The sequence below is a fragment of the Phaseolus vulgaris genome, chromosome 2, assembly GCF_051622355.1.
Source record: "Phaseolus vulgaris cultivar YP4 chromosome 2, ASM5162235v1, whole genome shotgun sequence".
Lineage (NCBI taxonomy): Eukaryota > Viridiplantae > Streptophyta > Magnoliopsida > Fabales > Fabaceae > Phaseolus > Phaseolus vulgaris.
Genome location: NC_143499.1, coordinates 35,718,959 through 35,737,056, shown reverse-complemented (window position 1 = coordinate 35,737,056; position 18,098 = coordinate 35,718,959). Strand labels below are relative to the sequence as shown.

Here is an 18,098-nt window from a genome sequence, read left to right as displayed (position 1 = left end):
ATGGAAAGAGAAAGCAACAACAACATGACTCTTACTTACACTTCTGTGATGACAAGATCAGTGTGGTCTTACAACCTTGAATCGGAGTTCGAGTTGATTCGTTCTGTCATTGCCTTACACCCTTTCATCTCAATGGATACAGAGTTTCCTGGCGTCGTCTTTCAGTCGCATCCAGCATTTCGACAACCAAAAAATAACTACGATGTAATGAAAGCTAACGTGGACAGTATGCACCTCATTCAAGTGGGTCTCACCCTTTCAGACTGCCACGGCAACCTTCCAACCTTTGGAACCTCCAATCGCTTCATTTGGGAATTCAATTTCTGTGAGTTTGATGTGACACAACATCCTCATGCTCCTCACTCCATCGCCCTCCTCCGACATCAAGGCATGAATTTTGACAAGAATCGAAAGTTTGGAGTGAGCATTGTGCGATTTGCTGAGTTGATGATGTTCTCAGGACTCCTCTGCAACAATAATATTCAGTGGATTGCTTTTCATAGTACCTATGATTTTGGGTACATGGTGAAGATATTGAGCCAACGCTTTTTTTATATGCAACCATTTCTACCTACAAACTTGTGTGACTTTCTTCAATTGGTTAAATACTTCTTTGGATATAGAGTATACGACGTTAAACACCTCATCAGATTTTGTCCAAACCTTCACGGCGGTTTAGACAAAGTTTCTGACTCTCTAGGTTTGGATAATAGTGGCAGAAGAAGTCATCATGCAGGCTCTGATAGCTTAGTCACTCTCCATGTTTTTAATAAAATTAAAACTCTCTATTTTCATACAAAGTTTGACTTGTCAAAACATGCAGGCGTTCTCTATGGTTTAGAGATGCCTTAATTTTCCCTTTTTACCATCTTTCTACTTCTCTTATCTTCTCTTTTCAGTACAATGTAATTTCCAAATTCTACAATAAAGTATATCACTTCAGTTTATTCTACCTTTCTCTCTTCTTTTTTTTACCCTTTTGTTTCTTCTTTCATAATACTAATAGTTGCAAATTAGGTGGCTTCGTCATTATACTATTCTTTTGTTTATTATTTTTTATTTTATTTTCATTTTGTATAACAATTAACAAAATCAAACTATTTAAGATTGAATAAATAGATGTATGATTCCATAAATTTATTAGGATTTATATTAAAAAAATAATTTCAATAAAACAAATAATATAACAAAAACAATATTGTAATGCTTAACATTTTCTTATGAATACGATAATATTTATGTTGTGATGGAATAAATCAATATAATGAAAACTTATTTATTTTGCATTTTTAAATAAATGTTATCTAATAATAAGTAGATGGGACAATAAGATTCGTGTTAGTCTAATTTATAGTTATAATTAAAAATAAAACAAACAACTCACTTGGTATAATTTAATAGTTTGATTTTGGTCTGTCAATTTTTTTTAATTATATATATATATATATATATATTAAATCATATTTAATTATGAATAATTTTAAATTTCTAATTGATAATTAATATATTTAATCAAATAAATTAAATTATTTATATGTTAAATTATTTTATTATAATTAATAATAGAAATAATTTGTAAGGGTCAATGATTTAATTTATAATTATATTTTTCTTTTATAAATAATACTAAATAAAAAATATTTATTTAATTATTTCTATTTTTCTTAAAAAAATATTGATATTTTATGGAAAAGAAAGTTTTGAAAGAAGAGAAAGGAAGAGAAGTCAGAGAAAAGAAAAAGTAACTAAAATTGCAAAATTGTAAAGGAGAAGCAATATATAAAAAAAAAGAGTTGAAAAATTAGTTACGCTCGCGGTAGGAATGTTCGCCCAACGACTTCGAATGACACTCTTGGTTCCATCATCTGGTTAGAGTTGGTTTCTGCAATTTCCCATCCCTTTTCTATTCCCTAGATCGTGAGCTCTTTCTCTTTCATCACTTTTTTTCTCTCTTTCTCTGGATTTCCTCCCAATGTCATCTCCTACATTAAGGTTTTCTTCTTCTTTTTTACTTCATTGCATGGGAGCTGTTTGTTGGAATTAAATTATAGAATTATGGTGAAATTTGTTGACTAACTCTTTGAACATTTTATTGAATCAGTTATTTTTTTCACCATGCAGGTCTACTTTAGTCACGCCGTTTTGGTTGTTGTGAAAGCGTAACAAAGATGAATAGAACTGGGAAATTCAAATCTTCGAGTTCTGAATTGGACCTTGATCGGCCCAACATTGAGGATTACCTACCCTCTGGATCCAGTGTTCAACATGAACGGCAAGGGAAGCTCCGCCTCGCCTGTATGTGTCTCCGCTGTTTTTTTTTTCATTTTCATGTCTTGCTTTTACTGTTGTTTAGATACTCCAAGATAAGGGGCAATGAAAATGGAGTAGTTTTCGGTTTGCATGATGATTATGTTCTGAATTAAATTGTCTTTTCAGGTGTGATTTGATCGATATTTCACCTAGTTTGTCTGAGGCAGCAGGTGCCATTGTAGATGTGAGGTTTTGACCTTGTCTTCATATGCTGTTCTTCTGCCTTTTGGTTTTGGTATGTCAATTATTATCTTTTGGAAAATTGCTGATGATGGAATAGTTATGGAGAGAATTTAACGGCAAACATGATGTGTTCAACATTTTCTAAAACTAAATCTTGACCTGCTGCAGTGCAATAGACCGTCTCCCAATGTTGTCAAAATTGAGATCCTACCAAGAATCAGGAAGGGGATGGATGATCGTAAGTTGCAGGATCATAATATGTATAATAAGTTTCTAGCTACAACATAAAATATACTGTGAATAGATACATATGCATAGAAAATAACTTAGATAACAAAAATGACATCTAAATCATAATATTTAACTATAGTTCAGAACTCTTAACATATAGCCAGCCCATAATATATCATAACATTATTCCTGGGCCTTACTTTTCGATCGTATTTTCTACATATCCTGGTAATCTAGCTCTTACAAACTATCTAAACATCAATTTAGTTACATCCTAACTCTTTCTCTCAGTTCTCTTTTCATAGACCTTATATATCGGGGTCCCATACCCTATCAATTGTACCCCAGCGCTAAGTGACACATTGTCCCCAAGATGGAATTGAGAAGAAAGGTGAGGTTAATCTCCAAGGTGTCTTGTTAGCATACCTTTCATTTGGCGAGGTGAGGTTAATCTCCAAGGTGTCTTGCTGCTGATTGACTTCCTTAACTTTAGAAGGAATTGTAGTTTGCTTTCAACAATAAAGGACGATGGTCTTGCCCATACAAGGATCGGAAATGAGACATCTTAGTAACTAGTATTGAACCAAAATTCTGCCCGAGATAGGTAATCCCCATAGTTAGTTAGTAGAAATAAATAGAGTTTGTTGTGGGGGGCTGAAATAATTGGAGAAAAAAAGACATGTTGCTTGTAAATAGGAAAAGGGATTGGGAAGGAGATTTTTATCTTGTGATTTGAGAGGGAAGTCAAATTGTTGTGGGAGAGTCTAGGCCTCCTCTCTAGTGGTTAAGGAGGAAGAAAAAATCAGCCCTTTCGAAAAGATCAACAACCAATTGGTAAGTACCCCTAACACTTGAGGAATCCACCCTCAAAACGCTAGCTACTAAGAAAGAAGACTCAAGCGCTTAAATGCATCCACCCGAGGATTCCTTATTACATAATGTAGGACTTAGACACCCATAAACTTAAGTTCCTATTTGTTAGAGCTCCGTCCTTAGAGTTGTAGTTGGAAATTGTTGAGAAAATTACTAGTTGACAGGGAAGATCGTTTCATTTTAAACATCTTTATCTTTTAAAAGGCTAAACAAACGGGCCTCACGCGGGTTCAGCTACATGCACATGGACTTACTTATAATCAGATTATCTTCCATTTTATCTACTTAACTCGAGGTTGTCCTGTGATCTTCTCACGCTCCACCAAATTAATCATGCTAGGTGCTACTGCATCTTTCTATGGTAGTACACTGTATATTTGTAACTAAATTATCTATTCATCCACATCAACTTTCCTTCGAGTTCGATGAGCACTTCACAAGTTATGCCTGATGCATTTCTTGATTTCATTCACAGGATTATTGCAGAGCACTATTTTAGAGAGTGTAGGGTGTATCTGGTTCAATAGTACAGAGGCGAAGGATGAGAAATTGTGGCAAGGAAGTAAGTATAATTGAAAATGTTGGGAGAGTATGTCTAAAATCTTATTCTTAAGCGATTTTTCATGCAGGGAGCTATTAATAACCCTCTTCTTATATTTCCTGAAGGAACTTGTGTAAATAATCATTATACTGTCATGTTTAAGAAGGTATAGGATTTGCAATTGCAAAATGCCGAGCTTTACACTTTTACTTATACAACAGGCTTTCCTTTTCCTCTTTAATTTTGTCTCCATCCACTTTTATTCTAATTCTTGTATTCTTGCCCAGTTGCAATCAAGTACAATAAAATTTTCGTAGATGCTTTTTGGAATAGTCGACAGTAAGAAGTTGCTTTTTACATGATAATTATTTCTGTTTCTATTCATTCATGTTTTCTTGTATTGCTGGATAAGAGTTTCTGTATCTTTTTCACTTTCAGACAATCCTTCACCACTCATCTCTTGCAATTAATGACATCATGGGCTGTAGTTTGTGATGTTTGGTACTTGGAGCCACACAACTTGAAGCCAGGAGAGACATCCATTGAATTTGCAGAGAGGTAAAAGACCTTTGTTCCATATTGTATGAACCACTATATATGTTTAGCTGCAAGGAATTAAAACAGTATATATCATTCCAATGGTATAGGGTGAGAGACATAATCTCACATCGTGCTGGGCTTAAAAAGGCTCCTTGGGATGGATATCTGAAGTATTTTCGCCCTTGTCCAAAACACAGAGAAAGCAAGTAAGTTAAATTTCTCATTTCTCAAGTCTTTGTCGCTAAGTTTTTATGATTAGAACTATGTATGTCTGTTAATTTTGTTTGAAGTCCAGCAGTCAATAGTAGAGCTTTATAATTAGCTAGCAATGATGCATGTGAGAATCAAAGAGGGAGAGAGAAGATTTTCTCAAGAAGTTTGATTACGTTAAAATAGACTAAAGAAGTTGTGAATAAAAAAATATGAATACTAAAAATAAATCAAATTAGCGTTTTTTAGATTGACACCAATCTTATTTATTTTTAATAATTAATAACTGCAAGGATTAAATTAAATGACTTTTTGAAGAATGATGGTAATTAGTGTGTGATCCAAAATGTCACTACTAATAGGAATGGGGTGTAAGACGTGTAGGTACTCATTAATGGAGTCTAAATGGGGAGGGGTTGTCATTTTCACTATCCTAATGTTGCATAATGTTATAACCTCTAGTGAGGTTAAGCTTTTGGGATGAATCAATGTATCATACTAACAAGTAAAAAGTGTCTCTTGCTAGAAGGGTTAAGACACTCCAAATATCTTAGTTATATTTGTAACATTCTTTTTTTTTACTAAAAAAATAATCATTTGAAAAAAAAGTCAAAGTCAAGACAACTTAAAATACAAGAAAGCGGAAAGACAATCTGTGTGTTTAATCTTTTAGGATTGACCGCGTAATTCATGTATGAGTTTGTCATAGTTTAGTTAATTATTACAATTTTTTTATATATAACTAATGTTTGGTTTTTAGACAATTAAAATGTATAATAAATAAGTATTCTATAGTATTTTCATAAGTAAATTAAATTTTACTGTAATTGTTTTAAAATCAATAAAATATTAAAACTTAATTCAGAAAAATAAATAAAAGATTATAAATTGAAAGGATTAAACATAAGAAAAATTAACTAAAATAATTATAGTGTGGAATGATAAAGAGAATATCTGTTTAACCATTTGTTTTTGTTATATTATTTGTTTTATTGAAATTAATTTTTTAATAAAAATCCTAATAAATTTATGGAATCATAGGTCTATTTCACTAATGTTAAATTGTTTGATTTTGTTAATTATTATATAAAATGTAAACAAAATAAAAAAAATGAAACAAAAAAGAAGAAACATAAGGGTGGAAAAAAAAAACAAAAGAGATAGGTAGGATGAAATGCAGTGATATATATTAATGTAGAATCTGGAAATTGTATTGTATTGAAAGGAGAAGAGAAGAGAACAAAAATAGAAAGATGGTAAAAAGGGAAAATCAAGGGATCTTTGTGCCATATAGGACACCTGCATGCTTTGGTAAGTGAAACTGTGTATGAAAATAGAGAGTTTTAATTTTATTAAAAACATGGAGAATGACTAAGATATCAAAACCTATATAATTGCTTTTTCTAACACTATTATCCAAACCTAGGGATTCATATACTCTGTTTAAACAAACATGAAGGTTGGGACAGGAGTTGATAAGATGTTTAACAGTTGTATACTTTGTATCTAAAGAAGAATTTAACGAGTTGAAGAAAGTCACACAAGTTGGGAGGTAGAAATGGTTACATAATGAAAAAAAGTGTTGGCTCAATATCTTCACCATGTACTATCATAGATACTATGAAAAGCATTCCATTGAAAATTATTGATGCGGAGTCCTGAGAGTATCATTAGCTCCGCGAGTAACACAATGCTCAATCCAAACTTTTGATTCTTATCAAAATTCATGCCTTGACGTCGATCGGAGGAGGGCGATGGAGTGAGGAGCATGAGGATGATGTGTCACATCGAACTCACAAAAGTTGAATTCCTAAATAAAATGGTTGGAGGTTCCAAAGGTTGGAAGGTTGTCGTGGTCGTCTGAAAGAGTGAGGCTCACTTGGATGAGGTGCGTATAGTTCACATTAGCTTTCATCACTACGTAGTTATTTTGTGGTGTTCGGAATGCTAGATGCGACTGAAACACCACGTTAGGGAACTCCGTGTCCATAGAGATGAAAGGGTAAAAGGAAATTACGAAATAAATCAACTCGAACTTCGATTCAAGGTTGTAAGAAGACACTGTTCTCGTCATCACAAAACCACAAGGGAGGGTCATGCTAACATGGCCCTCCCTTGTGGTTTTGTGATGACGAGATCAGTGTGGTCTTACAAGCTTGAATCAGAGTTTGAGTTGATTCGTTTTGTCATTGCCTTATATGCTTTCATCTTTATGGACATGGAGTTCCTTAGTGTGGTGTTTCAGTCGCATCCAACATTTTGACAACGACAAAATAACTACGCATTGATGAAAGCTAACTTGGACTGTATGCACCTCTTCCAAGTGCGCCTCACCATTTCAGACGAACTCGATAACCTTCCAATGCTTGGAACTTCCAACCGCTTCATTTGCGAATTCAACTTCTGTGAGTTCGATGTGACACGTCATCCTCATGCTCCCCACTCCATTGCCCTCCTGGCGTCAAGGCATGGATTTTGATAAGAATTGAAAGTTTGGAGTGTGCGATTTGTTGAGTTGATGATGCTCTTCTGACTCCTCTGCAACAATAATATTCAGTGGATTATTTTTCATAAAGCCTATCATTTTGGGTACATTGTGATTATATTGAGTCAACTTTTTTTATACGCAACCATTTTTATCTCTCAACTTGTGTGACTTTCTTCAATTTGTTAAATTCTTCGTTAGATACAAAGTATACAGCATTAAACATCTTATCATATTTTTTTCCAACCTTCATGGCAGTTTAGACAAAGTTTCTGAGGTCTGAATAATAGTGTCAGAAAAAGTCATCATGTTATAATAGCTTAGTCACTCTCCATGTTTTAAATAAAATTAAAACTCTATTTTCATACACAATTTGACTTGCAAAAACATGCAGGTGTTCTCTATTGTTTAGAGATGCCTTGATTTTCCTTTTTTTACTATCTTTCTACTTCTCTTCTTTTTTTTTTTTAGTACAATACAATTTCCACAATCTCTTTTTCCCACCCTTATATATGTTTCTTCTTTATTAATAGATTTATGTTGTCATGGAATAAATCAAAAAATGTATTCGCTTTTGGAAACTCATTGCAGGAGTGGCTAAGTAATTCAAATCAGTGTTGGTTTTGTCCCTCTCTTCTAAATACACTCAACCAATGAAATTTTAATTGATTGCTTTTGGGTACATGACCATTTAATGTATCATCTTTTACTTCTTTTTCTCAATTAAATTTTAATTTTTTTATTAATTTGAAAACAGTTATAGTATAATTTCATTTAGTTATGAAATACTATAGTATACTTATTTACTATTCATTTTAATCACTTAGTTATATATAAAAAATTTGTAATACTTTAACTAAATTAAGTGAGACTCGATGTATGATATGATGTATAATATGAATTATACGATCAGTCATGAATTATACGATCAGTCGTAAAAGATTAAACACACATCTTCTCACTTTCACTTAAATTTGTAATTTTTTTAATACTTAATCATTGATTTAGTATTGAAAAATATAAAATATGAATTAAGATTATACTTTAAAATCAATAATCAAGTTACAAATGTGTGTATAAATAAGATAATTACTTATAATGTATTTTTTATTTTGTTATGAACAATTACATTTTTATAAATGATTATTTTTTTAGTGAACAAAAAAGTGTGATAAATATAAGGGGCGCATTAACCATGTACAAACAGACATTGCTTATAAGCATAATTATTAGTATGATCCATTGATTAATCCCTAAAACCTTAACTCTGTAACTTCACTATAGGTTATATATTATGCAACGTCTGCATAGTGAAGATGACAAGACTCCATTAATAAGTATCCTACACCACTCCTATTAGTAGCGATATTTTTGGATCATACCAGCATTCTTCATTTATAATTTATTAATTTATTTCAAAATTGTTTTTAATGAATTATTTACAGTATTATCTTGATAAAGAATACAGACTTTTGATATTACTCTTGCATCGCTTATAACAACTAGGCGATTTTATTTTTATATATTTATAATATAGAAATTCATTAACAATGTTATTAACTTTTTTTTTTTATAAAATCATTCATCAATTATAATTGTATTACATAGTTTAACTTGTAATTTAAATATAATGTTTAACGATAAAATTAAAATTTAAAGGCATAAAATTTACCTTTCAATCAATAACTATATATTAGCTGGATTAAACAAATATTAATTCTGAATATTGGAGACATTATCACTTTTTTCAATTAATAACTTACTTAAATTATATACTTCATTTTCATATATTTTTTTTTCATTTTATAATTTTGAATGGTTGTAATATAATTCATTTTCTACTATATCACAATTTTATACAAATTATCAAAATGAAAATATATTATTCCACTGCAATGTTTTTTTTTCGTTTTTTACAACTGAGTTACTTGGGTCCCTCAAGATTAGTGGGAGATTAAAAAGGTCTACATGTTCAAAGTCAGAAAACGGTGACATGTTGATCAAAGTTAGGATAAAGGTTGTCTGACCTATTTGGATTACAAGGAGACACAGGTTGAACTTTTGAACTTTTGGGATACCCAAATGTTCAAAGAAAAATAAACTCAAAATAAAATGAATAAGGTTTCAGCTTGTGGTGGAGCATTGGGCTCCATAGGTCGAAAATCACATTCAAATATTACAGTGACCTAGTATGTACTTGTCACTTTCTTACATGTAATTCATTTTACTTCTACAACATATACTATTTCTAATTGTACAACATTATTAGGAGCGTAAAAATGGTCGCCCCCTAAAACCCGATGAACTCTTTATGGCCACTCACACAAACAAGAAGGATGATTGGGTTGATACTCGTGCTCGTGAAACTTATGTAAGTTATTGTTTTAAGTTTTTTTAATTTTTTTATATTTTTAATTTAATTTCCTAACATTTCCATTTCCTAATAATGTGTAGGAAAATTACTACGAGCGCTTGGGAACCCTTCAAGCAAATAGTTCTCAGGACTTAACCTTTGATGTCCACCAAGTATATTCAACAACCAAACTTCATGCTTGGAAGGAAGCTGCTAGAAGGAAGAGTAAAGGTCGAATTTATGGCACGATAGACATGGCTAGTACATGGCTAGTAACTTCCACCAAGTATATTCAACAACCAAACTTCATGCTTGGAAGGAAGCTGTTAGAAGGAAGAGTAAAGGTCGAATTTATGGCACGATAGACATGGCTAGTAACTTCCGCCAATGATTTTTTTTCCTCACTCAACCCTCCTCCTCTGGTTTTAGCGCTTCTCACTCTGATCAGTTGGTTGAAAATCAACAACTTCGTGCAGAAATTAACATGTATAGTCAAAAGTATACATACTTGGAGGACGAATGTTTTTTAGCGTGAGGTTGACGGACACTAATATTTTTTATTTAAAATTTTATTTAATTTTTCATCGACCTTATTTTATAATTTATTTAATTTAGCGTTGAATAGATCAATGTTAAATAAGATCTATTTTTAATATTAATTTAAATTGCATCGATTTGATTGATGCTAATGAAAGCAATTTAAAAATAAAGTTTTTTTTTAAAATGCCTCATCTTTAAATAAATAAAATATAAACGAAAAAAATTGTGGATGAGGAAATTTATCATTTTTAAATTTAGGCCTTTAAATTAAAAATAATACATGGTTTATATTCGTTGTCATGAAGGCGCATAAATTCATAATATAGTCGACACTGATTTAAATAAATATAAATCGGACATATTGTGAGACTTTATATTTTGGAAAAAAGATAAATACATTAAGTAGACTTTATTAACACCAATGCTAATTGAAATATTTATTTAATTAAAAATATAAATAATCTTACGGGATATCATTTAATTGTTGAATATGTATCAAAATTTATCAATATTTATGTCTAGAAATATAGGATATCATCTAGGATATTGGTTTATGTTGTTAGTTTCCAATTATATTTACATCTTTTTCATTTAATTTATTGAGTGTTATTCAAGAACAAATTGATATCAAAGCCTTTATCTTTGAGTTCACCACTCGTTTTTGATAATGATGAATATAAGTTACGGACTGCATAGATGATCAACCATCTTGAAGCATTGAATTATTGGGAGATAGTAAGAAAATTATGATGTTTCTGAGATGTTTCAACATTCAATTGTGACTCAAAGGAAGTATCATAAAGAGAGGAAGAAAAAAAAGCAAAGACAAAAAATTGTCTTTCTATGTCAAAAGTTATTTTTACATGAACTATGAATTTAGAGTCTATCAAAGAGATATGAAATTATCTTTAAATATCTTTGTTGTGTTATCTTTATTATAAATATTACATTATAAATTTATAATAATTATAATTTTATTCAATTAATATACTACGTGAATTTACAATATCATTATGAATTTTACTATATATTTCTATTCACACATACTCTAAAAATAAACACGGTATAGTTTAGATTATGATAATTTTATAACAATAAATTCTTCCTTAAATAGAAGATCAAACAAAAATTAAAGTTCATAGATCTATTTGAGCTTACTATAATTTATAAGAAATAAATTTTTTTATTAAAAGAATTATTTATTAAACTATAACAACAACCGAATATTCTTTCTTTAAAAAATAAATTATATATATTAAAGGGTAAATTATTATATGATAACAATTATTTCTAAAAGAAGAAGGTATTTAATTATTTTTTTATTAAATAAAGAAATAAATTATTTTTATTAAAAGATGAATAATCTAAATATTATACATTTTTTTATTTTGAAAAAAATTACAATTAGTATAATAATTATTGAAATAAAAATATATTATTAAAAAATTCAAACTATTTATACGAATAGTGCATTGGGGGACAAGAACCATTTCAAGCATTACAGTGAAAATGCAATGAAGAATATGAAGAAAGCTGGTAATTAATGAGTGTATGATCCAAAAATATCGCTAGTAATAGGAGTAAGGTGTAAGTGGTGTAGGGTAGTAACTAATGGAGTCTAAATGAGAAAAGGTTTTGTCATCTTCACTATGCCGATGTTGCATAATATATACCTATAGTGAAGTTACAGATAACCTATGGAGGCAAAAAGATGTTTTTTTTTTATGTTAAAAATGATTTTTATAAGAATTATCAACTTCAAATTTATCAATTTCAAGAAGGAATACTCTGACAATAAAGAATAAAGACATGCAAGTGCATAAAGGAGACATAAATAATTAAAAGTTTTGTCGTTTAACTTCTGAGTATAACAAATAAACTTCAACTTGTTAAGAAACTCTTTTCCAATGAAATAATGTTGTTCAAAAAAATTATGGTTACTATACTTGAAAAATATGAGTAAAAAATCATAACTTTTAGATGAAGTGAGAATTGGTAAATGTCTTACATGCTAAAGAGCAAAGAAGAATGATGAGTTGAAACTATATGAGGTGTTTTTCATGTAAAAACACAAGATTCTAAAGGTGGAAAATACAAGATGAACAATAAATAGAAGACCAAAAAGAAAGAAGGTTCCAAAAATAAATAATGGTGAGAACTTTTTTTCTTGTGCATATTACAAAAAAGATAAATCAATGTTGTGAGATTTCAAGTGTAAAAGTAAAGTGATTTGGGATGTGTAAAGCGAATTTACAAATCTAAATCTAAATAAAAAAAGATAAAAGTGATTATGGAAGAACAAGAAAGGGCAACTCTTTGTTATAAGTGATAAGTGATAGAAGACTAATATAAAAAATAACTATTGATTATGAAGATAATAAATACTGTAAATAATTTATTAAAAAATTGAAAAATAAATAAATTATCATTTTGTAATTAATTATTTTGTTATTTATTATATTTAGAAACACAATCGAAAAAATTAAATTTATTATTATATCCTATAATTAATTAAATATACATTATCAAAATTGAGATAATTGATTATTATTTTTCTTAATGGATTACTTTTTGAATAGTTTTAGAAATCAACTAAAAAAATGGTTACTTATGATTTACGTATATAATTATATCCTAAAAAAAAAATATTTAGATATTAAATATATCCCGCGAAAAAATAAATAAGATAATTAGATTTCATTGCGGGTTGAGATAGAAAAGATAAATTATCTGTGATTCTAAAATTATTAACTCTTAAAATATGTATTAAAAAGATAAAATTTTGTAAATAAATGTCAAGTGGGAGTACACTGGATAAAGTAAGATAAGATTTTAGAGTTTAGTCTTATATTTTTTTAAAATTTAAGAAACTCTAATAAAGGAAAATGCAATATCAATCTTGATGAATTTAATTGATATCTTGAATCATACAATAAATAAATAATAAGTGTGATTATAAGATTAGATTAAGAAATCAATTATATCTTATTATCTTTTGTGAGTTATGTCTGATTGGGCTATAAAAGTAGTGTAGTGAGAATGATTGATGTAGTTGTTTTGTTGTTCTTGAAGGAAAGAGAAAGAGAGACTGGAAGAGAAAGATATATCAGAAGAGAAAGCAACAACAACATGACTCTCCCTTACAGTTCTGTGATGACAAGATCAGTGTGGTCTTACAACCTTGAATCGGAGTTCGAGATGATTCGTTTTGTCATTGCCTTATACCCTTTCATCTCAATGGATACAGAGTTCCCTGACGTCGTCTTTCAGTCGCATCCAGCATTCCGACAACCACAAAATAACTACGCAGTGATGAAAGCTAACGTGGACAGTATGCACCTCATTCAAGTGGGTCTCACCCTTTCAGACGACAACGACAACCTTCCAACCTTTGGAACCTCCAACCGCTTCATTTGGGAATTCAACTTCTGTGAGTTCGATGTGACACAACATCCTCATGCCACTAGTGCAAAAAGAAGAAAAGGATACGCTTTATTTAGTGCGGCTTTTGCGCTACCCGCTTTCGAAAAAAACGTGGTGGCATTTTTGAAATTATTTTGATTTACGAATGCGGTTATTTGAATAACCGCATTCGTAAATCAAAGCGCTTGATTTACGAATGCGGTTATTTGAATAACCGCATTCGTAAATCAAAGAATTTTGATTTACGAATGCGGTTTTACCTTTAACCGCATTCGTAAATCATTTTTTACCTTAAATTTTGAAGCGCGCCACACACAATTTCAAACTTTATTTCTCGTCTTTGCCTTCGTTTCGCGTTTGCACTCTGAGTTCGTCTCCTTCTACTGCATCTGCATTCCATTTGTGCAATGTAAGTTTCTTGAACTCTCTTTTTTCCTCTTCATCTTCACAAATATATGCATAAATGTTTTTCGTTTTTCTTATATATGTTTTTTTCCTTGCATTAGTGGTCTCGAAGCACTCTTTCATTGTCTTCGTGGTTTCTTGTGGATTTTTTGGTTTGCTCCGTTGTTGCTTCCCTGTCCGTCGTCGCTTCTGCTGCCGCCACCGTTGTTCGCTCCCGTGACTCTTCATCAATCTTGGCTTCACACAAGATTGACGATGTTTTAAAATTTTTAATTTTTTTTAATGATTCCGCATATACAAGTGCGGTTAAAGCAAATAACCGCACTTGTAAATGGTATTTATAAATGCGGCTATATAGCCGCATTTATATTTCTTGATTTACAAGTGCGTGTTGATCAAATGCGGTTATAAAACCGCATTTATAAATTCAAAACAACCGCATTTGTTTTATATTTCTGCACTAGTGTGCTCCTCACTCCATCGCCCTCCTTCGACGTCAAGGCATAGATTTTGACAAGAATCGAAGGTTTGGAGTGAACATTGTGCGATTTGTTGAGTTAATGATGTTCTCAGGACTCCTCTGCAACAATAATATTCAGTGGATTGCTTTTCATAGTGCCTATGATTTTGGGTACATGGTCAAGATACTAAGTCAACGCTTTTTTTATATGCAACCATTTCTACCTCCCAACTTGTGTGACTTTCTTCAACTCGTTAAATTCTTCTTTGGATACAAAGTATACGACGTTAAGCATCTCATCAGATTTTGTCCCAACCTTCATGGCGGTTTAGACAAAGTTTCTGAGTCCCTAGGTTTGGATAATAGTTGCAGAAGAAGTCATCATGCAGGCTGCTTAGTCACTCTCCATGTTTTCAATAAAATCAAAACTCTATTTTCATACAGAGTTTGACTTACCCAAACATGCAGGTGTTTTGTATGGCTTAGAGATAATAGTCGCAAATAAGATGACTTCGTTATTGTACCATCCTTTTATTTTATATTTTTTATTTTATTTTCATTTTATATACTAATTAACAAAATTTTCAATTTAACATTGGTGAAATAGATGTATGACTCCGTAAATTTATTAGGAATTTTATTAAAAAATTAATTTCAATCAAACAAATAATATAAAAATATATATATTGTAATGCTTAACATTTTCTTATGAATACATTAACATTTATGTTGTGATGGAGTAAATCAATATAAAGAAAACTTATTTATTTTGCATTCTTAAATAAGTAGATGGGAAAATACACTCGTGTTAGGCGAATTTACAGTTATAATTAAAATAAAACAAACAATTGACGTGGTATAATTTAATATTATTCAGTTATATTTTAATATAAAAAATTTATTTTATTTGTTAAAGATCGATAATGTATAATATTTTAAATAAAATATATAAAGTAATTAATTTAAATATATCAATATTCTAAAATAAATAAATCAGTTATGATTTACTTATAATCATATCCTGAAAAAAATATTTAGATTCAGGAAAAAAAACAAAATGAGTTCCCGAAAAATAATATATAGAATTGAGAAAAGTGTTGTGAAAATTCAAATCCAGAAATTAGAAACGTGGTCCGGAAAAACGTTTCCAAAAATAGTTTTGATCCTCACCCCTATTTTAATTTAGAATTTAGGTTATTTTTGTCATTTCACATGTAAATTGAGTGTAGGTTCAAATTTGGTAATTTAAAATTCGCTTGATCCAGGTTAATTTTTTTATTTAAAAATTTATATTATGGTGCATTTAATCACACTATTATTTTATGTTTTTTAACTCTTTTTTTATCATTAGAGTCAGCTAAGTCAATTTTGTTAATATTCAACATTAAACAGACTGATACTATCAATTAAACCAATATTAAAAAATATTTATTTAATTAAAAAATAAAAAATAATTTTATGTTTTTTTAATTATTTTTTAAAATTAAATTTCTGTGTTGCATTAGAGTTGTATTAACCTAAGTTAATAGTGTCAATTCAATTAATTCAATTAACGTTAATATTTGGAAGCTAAATTAATTTTTTCTTCTCATATGATATGATGAATAGGAAAAAGTATATTGTATATTATGTAGTGCAAAAATTGTAAAAGCCGTAAAAAAAATACAGCCGGCCCCACCATCTTTTCTCTCTTTCAATTTCTTTTCTTGTTTTCTCCATCTCTCCCAACTTCTCTTCTCTCTCTTCTTTCTTCATTTTTTCTCCCATACCTCATCTATTTCAAAATTTGATCACACCATGTTGTAGATGAGAAATTAGGTACATTTTTATCCGATTAGATTTTGAAACAGAGTAAATTTTTTTTACTTTAATTATCTCTTATTCTCTGTTTTTCTCTATGATTTATTCTTCAATTTTAGTGGTGCCAGTTGAGAAAAATGTTTCTCTCAACTTGATTAAGCTCATACTTAAATTTGGTAATATTTGGATAACTTACTATAGGTTCATAAATTTTGGAGTGGTTCCCCGGTTTGAGGTAGAATTTCCATCAGAATAAGGAATTTAAGGTAAGAGAAACTAAATTTAATTTAATTTTTAATAGTACCCTAGGTCAGAAGATCTGGATGCGGAGGGGACGTGGTCCCAATATTCAATTTCTTTTGCAGGGATGTTGTTTGTTTATATATTGGGTTGTTTGTTTATATATATGGTTTAAACTTGTAAAAACTATTAGATTTTGATGATTTAGTATTTAAGTGTTGTTTTTTTTAATGTTAAATATGAATTTGAATGTTGTAGATTGCATTTTGAATGATATTGTATGATAAAAATGGTATGAAATTGAATTTATAAATTTGGGATAATGTATGGACTAATGTTTGTTTGTGTTTTAAGTATTGGTGCCTATGTGGTAACAGATATCTTCGAGCTTCATTGATGGTCTAAGTCACATAGACTAAGATATCAAGTGATGAGAAGCTGATGGGGGAGTTCATGCACACCATGACCTATGAGATGCACAACCTGAGTTGTATTGAACTTACCCTGATCCTTTCTCTTGGATTAGTTGGTAATCTTTGGATCAGGTGTTAGTCTTTAGTAGGACTTACTTAATACGGGTCTTCCGGAAGACGTTAGTTGTTATTCTGTTTGTTGAATATCTTGGATGTGTAGATCCATGTGAGATCTATGTGATTGTTTTATGTTGGGATTTGAAGAAGATTGAATAATATTGATATATGTAATTTGGTTTTCTCTTTTGATTCAATTGTGTATATTATAAAAATTTACTTTCACTAACTTACTCTTGTTTTACTTGCTGTGATGTGAACTGTAATAATTGAACTATGTACACGATCGTACAGGTGTCAGAGATTCTGGAGGGCTTTAGGATGTTGGTTTGAACTTCATCTTGTTAATATTTGTATTTCTACAAATCCTAATCACATATTAGGAATGTTTTGAGAAACAACAAATTTGTATAAAAATCGATAGAACTTGTGTGGTTCCAGTTAGATATATTTTTTGGGCTGTTAAAAAATAGTAGACAAATTATTACGGTATATAATTTTAATATATTATAATCAATAATTCTTGAAATAAAATAAATTGTGACATAGTAGAAATAAATTATATTTCCATCATTCGAAATTATAAAAAAAAGTAATATATGAAAATAATTAAAGTAAGTTATTAACTGAAAAGAGAGAATGATATAAAGATATTTGTGATAAAAGAATAAATATATAGATATAAAGATAAAACAAAATAATATTTTCAAATAGAAATATTTAATTGCTCATTTTACCACTTAATTATCATATAAAAGTAAAACGTATAAATTATACATAATAATCAATGTATTTTTTTTATAATAAATATCGTATAACCAATTTATGTTGATTAAATTAATTTGTACAGTACTTTCATTTTATAAATATAGTTTGTATTAGACAAGATAAATATTTTTAAATAAACTGAAATTTAGGCTGTAATTGTCTGTAATTTTTAGTTTTAACTTAAAAAATGTGTTTTTTACATGTAA

General features: G+C 29.7%; 2 protein-coding genes and 1 pseudogene across 4 annotated transcripts; all 3 read left to right on the top strand.

Moving 5' to 3' along the window:
* Positions 1-852, top strand: LOC137809425 (putative CCR4-associated factor 1 homolog 11). The gene has a single exon (XM_068610536.2). The coding sequence runs from the start codon at positions 1-3 to the stop codon at positions 850-852; it is 852 nt and encodes a 283-aa protein (XP_068466637.2).
* A 944-nt stretch (positions 853-1,796) lies between these two features.
* On the top strand, positions 1,797-10,327 carry LOC137811718 (glycerol-3-phosphate acyltransferase 9). Of its 3 annotated transcripts, none has more exons than XM_068613555.2 (10): positions 1,797-1,917; positions 2,122-2,295; positions 2,437-2,545; positions 2,662-2,731; positions 4,073-4,159; positions 4,426-4,477; positions 4,577-4,696; positions 4,786-4,884; positions 9,643-9,744; positions 9,828-10,327. In XM_068613555.2, exons 3-9 carry the CDS (start codon positions 2,519-2,521, stop codon positions 9,665-9,667), a joined length of 480 nt encoding a protein of 159 aa, XP_068469656.1. In that variant the 5' UTR covers positions 1,797-1,917; positions 2,122-2,295; positions 2,437-2,518; the 3' UTR covers positions 9,668-9,744; positions 9,828-10,327. The 3 variants fall into 3 exon arrangements, with proteins under 3 accessions (XP_068469656.1, XP_068469655.1, XP_090154819.1); XM_068613554.2 differs by having other exon boundaries at positions 1,809-1,992; XM_090298693.1 differs by lacking the exons at positions 4,786-4,884; positions 9,643-9,744; positions 9,828-10,327 and adding an exon at positions 4,264-4,304 and having other exon boundaries at positions 1,809-1,992; positions 4,577-4,653.
* Positions 9,685-16,610, top strand: LOC150029143 (putative CCR4-associated factor 1 homolog 11; annotated as a pseudogene).
* Positions 16,611-18,098: the final 1,488 nt, after the last annotated feature.

What these genes read in the sequence shown, in the direction of transcription:
- LOC137809425 (XM_068610536.2), top strand. Translation starts at nt 1, where the DNA reads ATGGAAAGAGAAAGCAACAACAACATGACTCTTACTTACACTTCTGTG.
- LOC137811718 (XM_068613555.2), top strand. Translation starts at nt 2,519, where the DNA reads ATGCTGTTCTTCTGCCTTTTGGTTTTG. An exon ending in CAGGAAGGGGATGGATGATC is followed by an intron (nt 2,732 to 4,072) that starts GTAAGTTGCAGG and finishes TTTCATTCACAG; the next exon opens with GATTATTGCAGAGCACTATT. An exon ending in TCCATTGAATTTGCAGAGAG is followed by an intron (nt 4,697 to 4,785) that starts GTAAAAGACCTT and finishes CCAATGGTATAG; the next exon opens with GGTGAGAGACATAATCTCAC.